General features: G+C 34.5%; 1 protein-coding gene across 1 annotated transcript; it reads right to left on the bottom strand.

Annotated features, from left to right (window-relative positions):
- Window positions 1–706: 706 nt before the first annotated feature.
- On the bottom strand, window positions 707–8004 carry LOC110720246 (acyl-protein thioesterase 1-like). The gene is made up of 6 exons (XM_021899248.1): window positions 7998–8004; window positions 1850–1954; window positions 1507–1657; window positions 1306–1388; window positions 898–991; window positions 707–772 (listed from the first exon to the last, which is right to left on the bottom strand). The coding sequence occupies exons 1-6, from the start codon at window positions 8002–8004 to the stop codon at window positions 724–726; spliced, it is 489 nt and encodes a 162-aa protein (XP_021754940.1). The 3' UTR covers window positions 707–723.
- Window positions 8005–9969: the final 1965 nt, after the last annotated feature.

Raw genomic sequence — 9969 nt, 5'->3', positions numbered from 1 at the left:
GTGTTATTATAGACAATAGGTAACACTTTAGTGGGTGATACATCCGCCCATGTTACCTAAGGTCTTATGTAACACTTTGGACAACATATGGTAACACTTTTCAACGTGTTACTATATAACCTCTTATGTAACACTTTTTTATATCATTAGTATCATTTTTAAAGTGTTACTTTTTATTTCTTAAGTAACACTTACTTATCTTTAGTAACATTTTTCAAACATTATGTATCACTTTATCCGACATTATGTATCACTTTTGCAATCTAATGTAACACTTTGTTGATTATTAGGTAACATTTTTCAATCATCTTTTGACATATAGTAGCCTTTATTCAACATTATGTATCACTTTTTGCAAGCTAATGTAACACTTTATTTATTAATAGGTAACATTTATTATTATTATTGTTATTATTACAACTACTACAAAAAAAAATCCAAGAAACACCAATAATTTGAATTGATAAAATTTAATAGTTTCTTACAAAAAATCCAATCAACACCAATTTTTTTTGTTTGGCTAAGTAATCTAATAAACAAAACAAAAAGAAAGTCATGAACTTCGATCACTAGACTAGACCGCTAGCAGTAAAAAAAGATTGCAGTAGCTAGCAGTAACAAAAGATTGCAGCAGACAGTAGTGAAAGTAGCGCGCATCAGCAGACCAGACATTATTCAGCATCAGCGCGCATCAGAAGAATGAGTTGGCAGAAATCTGAAACTTCAGCAATAGTAGCTTGCTGTCTCCATAGGTATAGTGTAATGACCAAGCCTGCAGTATGACCAAACATTATTCCTCTTCGATTGAAAAGATTAACAAGGCAAAAACCAGTAAAATAGATGGACTGCAGGTGATTAACAGTTGTTTTTGCAAAAGACATGGAGGCTTGTACATACCCATCAAAGTTTTTAAATGTGAGATTTCGAAATCCAGCTGAAGTCAAGGCTTGAGCGAACTTCTCACCGAATCTGTATGCAACTACTTCATCAGCTGGAAGAGCAAAATGGTGATGTTAGCAATGGTATGTAACTGTCAGCAATGTTAATAGTGCTTTATGCATCATTCGCTATGACTGACCAAAATACGATTGAAGGATGAGGCAAATCGATGTTCATTACACACACATTTTACCTCAAAGAAAATGCAACATCATACAAGAATTCTCATACTTGTCATGTGAAGTTTAGAATGATAAGGTTCAAGTGTATAGCCGAGTTATTAACATATTGTTTATATAATTAAAATGCCGAGACTGCTTGTCTCTGAACTGAAGTATGAAGGAGAAAAGGTACAGAAGGACTTACATTTTCCATGACGGAGGAAAATTGGCAAGGACGCGGCCCTCCTTGCAGCATCATTTGAACCTCCCATTTTGTTCCTCAAACTCCTGGAACAATGAACATCAATTGAGAAACAAAAACTTGTTTTTGATCAGAACAATGAAAAAAGATTAGTTGCATGCTCTATATATGGGTAAATAGAGTATCAGGAAATCTTTAGTATACCTTGCACCTGGAAGCCAACCACTAAGTCCAACTATTGCCCTCAAATTGATTGTATAGAAGTTTCCATTCGCGTATTTCCCCACAGCGAAGCAGGATGCTGAGTAGAGACCAACAACAGCACCCATACTAAATCCTCCAATACCAAGTTTAACTGTTTGAAAAAGCAATCAGTTTAACAGCAAACAAATTACATCTAATGAAACTCACAAACATTTGTATTGTATTCTGGTTGGAATACACTAGTAAATAAAAATAATTAAGCTGTTATAAACTTATTGTTGTCATAATGTTTTATCATATTATTGCTAAATATATTCTAGCTGTGCAAAGTTCAGACTGTTACCATCAGCAGGCTCTGTTGACAATAGATTTGCAATATGTAACGCCAAGGCATCCAATCCCTCAAGATCTTCTTGGCTATCCTCTGAAATCTCTGTTACATCAAACCCTATTATACAGAGAAGGAAACAATTGTGAATGCATATCAAAAGAAACGCAGAATTCTAATAATGGAATTATAAAGGATCAATTACATATGTAGTCACACTAGCACAATCAATTCCATCGGATAAGTTTTCGGTTCCGGTCCGGATCAGGTTTGTGCTAAACAGGTAGATCCTAATAACCCATATCAAATTGTTTTCAAGTTTGTATAGTTTTCTTCTATGCTGATTTTTTTGATCCTGTTGTACGGTAGTTTTTGTGCTAAAAAGGGAGATCCTAATAGCTGTTAACTAATTATAGTTTGGACAGCTGTAACAGATGCTAGTGCTAGATCATATCTTCTTTAGAACCCTATGCAGGTGAAACTGTTAGCATATCTCTCTCTTTCAGAATATATTGCTGTGATTTGAATAAATTATGTACGGTCTTCAATTACCAAGAAGTTGCTAAATTCTGATGTTGTATTATGTACCAGAGGTGAATCTATCTAACGACAATTCATGCTTGCTTCAAAGCTATTGGCTTCTAAGGAGTTGGGTAGCTTGTTTCTGCTCAACGCATTTTGTAACACTCCTCCCAAGTCTCGAGCCACTTTTAATTGCTCCTAGTACTTATCCTCAAAAAAATTGTACAATGGGTCGATATTTATGTGAAAAATTAGAATTGTATTCAATGTTTGAAGCATGTGTAAGCCTTTAGGACTAGGCTATGCTCGATTCATTACATTCTCGAGCAGGACTTGGTTAATTTGCAAGCCATTTAGGCTCATTCCTTATCATTGACAATTAATTGGAGCTTTTCTCTAGAATATGATTCTTTGAGGAATCAATTTTGTCTACATACATTAAATTTGCATATGATAAATAGATGAGTTACTAAAAATTTTGGATGTAGTACCTCAGAGGCTCAGACTGTAGATGGAATTTTGAGTCTGTTGTCTTAGTGGCTTCCTTTGAACAGATCAAAATCTTCTGAGATATTGATGTCTAAAATTTCAGATACCAACATTATCAGACTCTCACCTTAACTGGTGTAAAATTTCAGATACCAACATTATCAGACTCTCCAAATACTTCTGGACCTCATGGGCTTGTTATAACAACTGCTTTCATTACGAATCACCTATTTCACCGCTTTTTATGGATTTTAGAGGAACGCCGGTGAATACCCAGAAATGATTGTTAGCATTTAGAGCTGACTAATTATACTAATCCCTTAACTAATGTTTAATTATTAGAGTTAGACCCTAAAACCAACACTCAATTCTATTACAAATTACCCAATTCAATAAATTAATTAAAATATCAGAGTAATTTACAAAACCCCCAAATAAGAAATCAAGTATAATTGTACCCCCAATTCAGATTAAATCATAAATTTAATCGCTAAACCCAATTATACATATTTTTACAATCACAAATTCACAATTCATTCATCACAATTATGTTTCAGAAATTCGAAGCATACATGTATAGTGAAGTGACGGCGTAGCGGTGCAGCGGAGATCGAGGTGTGGCGGTTGGCCGTGGATCGGTGGGTTCGGCGAAGGACTGGTGAGCGCGGCGGTGGAGCGATAATCAGTGCAGACTCCTTATGGGAGCACATGTTGCGATAGGGGTAGGTTGCGGTAGGTGGGGGCTACATTGTCGCACCGGGAGGGAGAAGGGGATAGCGGTGGAGCACCGAGAGCGAAAAGCTCCATCAAGCTTGATGGAGAAACCGAGAAATACGAGGGAGGAAGAGATTGTGAGGCTTTGACGATTTTTTTTAAAAAAAAATTATATCAAATTTAATTTACAACCAAATTTTACCTAATATCAAAGTGCTATTACAACCAAGTGCTACCTAATATCAAAGTGTTACTGTAAAGTGTTACCTAATATTAAAGTGTTACAAAAAAGTTACCTAATTCAAGTATTCAATAATGTAACACCTCTTAGTGTTACCATAAAATGTTACTTTTTTTAAAAGTGTTACTATGGAGTGTTACTTATGTTAAAAATGTTACATTGAGTGTTACTTTCTAATAAAGTGTTACCTAAGTGTTACTTATTACTCTAATATTTTGAATTTCAAGAAGTGTTACCAATTACATGTTACATAAAGTCAATTATGTACTAGTGAATCAAGAAGAAGACTAGATTTATATGGGGGGAGAATGCTGAGGCGGCATTCTAGAAATTGAAGGAGCACCTCCACTCTTTGCCATGGCTGGTCAGCCCTCTAGCAGGAGAGGTTCTCTACATGTACTTGGTCGTCTCAGATCATGCCCTCAATGCCGTTCTTCTAACTGAGAGAGACGGCATCCAGCTCCTGGTCTATTTCATTAGCCATGTACTTCGAAATGCTGAGCCGCGGTACCCCTTGGTTGAAAAATTTGGCCTTGCTCTTTTCATGGCAGTCAAGAAACTGAAACCATACTTCTTGGCACTACCGGTGGTAGTCTACACAGACTAACCCCTCAAGCGGCCAGTGACAACCTTGGAGTCATCCGGTAGAATGCTCAAGTGGGCTATTGAATTACAAAGTCTAGAAATTTCCTTTGAACCTAGAAAGGCAGTGAAAGGTCAGGCGTTCGCCGACTTCATTGTTGAAATGACAAGACCGGCACAGCCGGAGAATGTTGATCAGGTTTGGAAGTTATATGTAGACGGGAGCTCTACTATGAACGGTTGTGGTGCAGGCGTAATTTGCAAATCTCCGGAAGGGGATACATACGAATATGCACTACGGTTCAAGTTTCAGGTCTCAAATAATGAGGCGGAGTATGAGGCCCTGCTAGCCAGAATACGCATGTGTAAGGCGGCAGGGGCAAGGAAAGTTGACGCCTGCTCCGATTCTCAATTGATTGTTAGCCAATTCAATGGTGACTATGAGGCCACCCATTCGGCAATGATCAAGTACCTGCTGACAGTCAAAGATGAGGCTGGAACACTTGATGAATTTCATCTAAGTCAGGTGCCCCGGTCAGAAAACAATCAGGCGCATGCATTGTCCAAGCTAGCCTCATCCGCCACATGCGATACACCTAGGTCAGTCTTTTGGGAAGTCATGGAAAAAAGAAGCATTGAAAATGATCCCATTGGAATTCTAGACCGAAGCTCTACCTGGATGGACCTTAGTGCGGCACTCTACCGGATGCCCCTTCAGAAGCGACAGCACTGAAAAAGCGAGCTCTGAGCTTCGAAATGTACAAGGGGGAACTCTTCAAAAAGGGTTACCTCCAGCCGTTGCTGAAGCTCTACCTGGATTGCCACTTGTTGTTTGATTATTTGTTATTTTCTTATAATTTATTTTAGAATTAAATTAAATGCATTTATTTCTCAACTTTGCAAAGTCCCACATTAATGGAATATCAAGGGGATGGAGATGCATCTCCTATAAATACCCAAGGCTTACCTTGGGAATAGATTGAAAGAGTTGAACTCTATAAAAGGCATATCCATTAAGAAAACCTTATAAAAAGATCCTCTTGTTAGAAGTGTTAATATTACCCTAGCTGGTAATATTGACCAAAGTTTGGGTGCGTGGGTGGACCGCGTTGGAGGAGTCGCATTTGAGACTCTAGCTCCGTTCGTGAGTTCGTGTTCATGGTAAGTGGAATACACGCTTCAAGGGTATGAAAGTATTTTCCCTTCTCTCTTTCTCTCTCCCATTTATGTGTTTATTGTTTTATAGATTATATGCATGTTTTGGTTCAGTCGCTTAATTTGTGCATGTGGTCCTTGGGCGGATTTTTGTTCCGCGTGGTGTTCGCACACCATAAAGCCCAACAACAAGCTACAACGTTCCAAACCTAGCATCCTCAACCAATTAAAGTAAATAAACATATATATAAAACATAAAGTTATTAAAGGCTCCACATTTAAATAATTCAATCAACTTAACATACTTACTAACCAATTTTAATCAATTGACTCTTTATATTTAATTTAATCAATCTACTTTGGAGTAAGCAATAACACAAGGTTGTCCAACCCACCAAATAATTTTAGTCCCAAATGACCATTTAAAAATAAAAGATAGCGCGGTTACAAAAATGAGTGTGACTCCATTCTAACAAAGTTAGTCTAATACATAATCTAACTCTCTTTATAAATAAAAAATGTAATTAAATACAAAAGAAACGAGGGCATTTTGATTAAACACACCTCGAAAAGTCACGGGCTACCACCCATGATTGTCAATACTCTAGAAGTGCACGCTTTCTAGAGTTTTACTGCTCATCCATGTTTCACTTTACGTGATTACAAACTTAATTAAATCATACACAATAATCATACATATAAATTCACTTTTAATCTTATTTAGGACAATAATGATCACCTCACAAATTGACCTTTAATTCCTTTTAAATTCCAAAATATCTAAAATGGTTGAACATAGTCAACCTACCTAGCCATTTCGGCTTAATCCACCTTTACTCAACATACTTACAAGTTATGCTTGAGTAATAAATAAATTAATAATAAACTCATGGAATAATTAATAAATTCATTCCACTTAAACCATTCAATTCCAATTCTTCAATCCAATATAATAAATAATCTAATCCAATTAAATACTTCTATCAATATTTAATACAAGAAACTAATCAAATCCAACATGCTTCCATCCATAATTCTATACAAACATATATAGTCAATTCACCAAAACATGTCTCATGAACATAAGCATATATATGCATTATTTTAATGTATAACCAAACAATTTCTATACAAGAGTTCTCTAAATATGGAACTAAGTTCCTTTCCTTTTGGTACCTAAACATGATAATATTTACAACGAAATACACATGTACATACCTCATATAAACGATTCTTTGTGCCATTTTTAACCACTAAAAACTCTCTTAGAAAGTAATGTCCTCTTAAAAAAAAAAAGAAAAAAAAACCAACAATTGAATATTAATAACCAAACAAATTCCCAGAAATATAATATTACTAAAACCCTCTTAAAACTTCATTACACCATATACTAGCTTAAGTCCCGTGCCACGCACTATTTTATTAATAAATTATAACGAATTTTTAATTCAATAATAATTTACAAAAAGAAAAATACTTCTTTTTTAACTAAAATAAAATAACCTAGCTTGAAATTAAAATTGTATCTCTACCAAAGATGTTAAGCTTATTAATAGGTTAGACTTTCTAAAAAAATTTGAATGACATTTAGTGACTATGAGGTTGTATATACAAAATAAAAAAATTTATTTTGTTACCTATAAGATATATTAATATTAGTAGATACTAAAAATCTTTTATTACTATTATAATCTATAAAGTCAACAAAAGAAAATAGAGAGTAAAATAAGTGAGAATATCATTCTATGGAAATGATTTTGGAGGGAAAAAAACAGCACTAGGAAGTGACATGTGTCATTCCTGGTGTCTGTTTTAGTATTATATATTGATTGATTTTGCTTAATTAAGGATTAGAATTTTTTTTTTTTGAGGAAATACAATAGGCTAGGTACAAAAGCCCTAATTTAATTGCTCATAAAACCCTAAAGTCCCAATTTCAATCATTAAAACCCTAGGTTTTAAAAATTACAAAATCTGAAAAATTAAAATCAACAATAATAATTTGAAATTATAAAGTTTAAACATCAAAACACTACTTTGATACTAAATAAACTAATTTCAAACAATTAAAACCAAAAACCCAAAACAAATACATTTATAAGTATATGATTTAAATAAAACAAAGGAGGAAGAAGGGGAAAGCCACGGTGGCCGGATGGTAGTGTTCGCAAGCAAATAGGGGGGGTGAAGTTGGCAGGTGGCGGCAGTGAGTTGCGGAGAGCAGTGACGCATGAAGGATGGGGAAAAAGAAGAAAGAAAGAAAAGGATAAGGAAAAGAAACAAAGAAAAGAAAGAAAATCTGACCTTTGAATTTTTAATCTCTTGTGTGGGGTAAGTTTTTTGGTTTTTATGTCAGTGACGCGGGTCAAGTAGGAGACCTATCCCATCCTTGCCCCGGTGTGGTGGAGATGGGTCCCGGTTTGGCGAGTGGTAGGGAGAGAATGGGGATAAAAGTCATACCCGCCATAGATGATGGGGCGGGGGTGGATTTTAGGTTGTACCCGCCCCATACCTACCCCATACCCACATCTATATATTTAAAAAATATAATTATATACTTTAATATCATTTTATATTAAAAAACCATTTAAGATAAAGTAGTAAATATATATCATGCATTGTTACTAATATTCAAAAATAATGATAAAAGTGTAACATTAACAATGTTTTTATTTTTTTAGTTGTATTCTATATTATGTAGTATTTGGGAGGCGGGGATTAGGCGGGTCTTGGGTGGGGAGTAGGTGGGAGTGGATATCCAAGTGGGGGGTGGGGCAGGGATGGGTTTGAAATTGTACCTGCCCGGGTGGGGAAAGCCAACATCCGCCCCACCCCGCCCCATTGACATCCCTACTTTTATGCGTTATTTATAGGAGAAAGAAAAGTAGAGTAAGAGGAGGTAGTTTAAGTTGGGTCTCGTGAATGAAATAATGGGGTCAATTGATTAATAAGATGGATTGTACTTGTGATAGACATAATTTGTAGAATATTAGGACATAAAATCCTTTGTAATAAAATTATTTATAAACCCAAATTAAAATAATTTAAAACTTAAAATAAAATTTCTTATATAAAATATTTAAAAATGCAGGGGTTACATTCACTTCCTCATTTGTCGCAACTAAGCAGTACGCAACAACCACCATCATCGCAGCAGCATGCACCTTTCATGTTGCCACCGCATCTAGCTTTGCCACCAGCAGCCATCAATTCGAACAAGCTACTACCCTTAAAACCCATCCCCCACCAGGAAAATCCCTATCTACCCTCGAAAACCCCACCACTAGCCACGCCAAAAACCCCCTAAATACCTCGAAAACCAAACCCCCAGTAAACCCTTCGGCCACGTCAGAGTAGTTGTTCAAGGGTAGGATTGTGTTTTATTTTACATTAAAAAAATAATAGACCTATTAAAAGCTGACACGTGGCACAAAACATAAGAATTTGGTAATAGATCGTTAAAAGAATAACTATGTTAAAGGTGGGATTGCTTTGGAATAATCAAAAGGTGGGATTGTTTTAGGATTACCGGGATTATTTATTTTCATTTTTCCTTTTTTTCTTTGCTTTATGAATAGAAATAAGAAAAGTGAGATAACTGATTAAAAAAATTTAATAATAACAAACAACTTAGAGTCATAGTAAATTAGTGATTTTTTAACCTTCAAATTTCTAAATAAAGTTAGCTGAAATTTATTGTTTCAAATAGAAAACCACCAAACTAAAAGTTTTTTTAATTGTATATGAAATTAGAAAATCTTCTATACCTTGAATCTTCATTCGTTAATCAATAAAATGAATTATTCATTTACTACTTAAAAGAGGGATTCTAACTCAATATAAATTCGTAATTTGTCATTAAACTACAAAAATAGAGATACTCTATATTAACGTGTCTCATCTATAATAGTTTAATAACGTAATAGATATTTAATGTATACAAAACCTATAAATAAATACAAACTTAGTCCATGTTTACTCCACCTTAAAAAAAATATTAAGTAAAAATAATTTCAGTTTAGTAAAAAAGTTCAACAAAAATAATTTTAGTTCAATAAAAATAAGTTCAATTCAATAAAAATAAATTCTATTAAATAAAATAATTTCAGTTCAGTAAAAATCTGTATATTTAAGAAGAATTATAACAAGGAATCAATAAAAATAATTTCAGATCAGTAAGTTAATTTCAGTTCAGTAAAAATAATTTTAGCTCAGCAAAAATAAGGTGAAGTGAACGGAGACTTAGTATAATTTATTAATTTTTTTTTTAGTAAATATCCGAACGTTGATTGGCAAAGAACTAATGATTCAATATAAGTTTAACACGCGTTACACGAGCTAAAAACTAGTTTTCTCAGAAGCCCAATTAGGCCCATGAACAGCGAAGACGCCTCGAGCTTTCCACACTTACTCTATACAAAATCAAACATGC

The sequence above is a fragment of the Chenopodium quinoa genome, unplaced genomic scaffold (assembly GCF_001683475.1).
Source record: "Chenopodium quinoa cultivar QQ74 unplaced genomic scaffold, ASM168347v1, whole genome shotgun sequence".
Classification (NCBI taxonomy): Eukaryota; Viridiplantae; Streptophyta; class Magnoliopsida; order Caryophyllales; family Amaranthaceae; genus Chenopodium; species Chenopodium quinoa.
The sequence above is the reverse complement of the archived record's forward strand: the minus strand, read 5'-3'. Positions and strand labels throughout refer to the sequence as shown.

Coding starts and splice junctions, on each gene's coding strand:
- LOC110720246 (XM_021899248.1), bottom strand. Junction 992..1,305: donor TTTCCTCCGTCATGGAAAAT/GTAAGTCCTTCT, acceptor TTGCTCTTCCAG/CTGATGAAGTAGTTGCATAC. Junction 773..897: donor ACATTTAAAAACTTTGATGG/GTATGTACAAGC, acceptor GTCATACTGCAG/GCTTGGTCATTACACTATAC.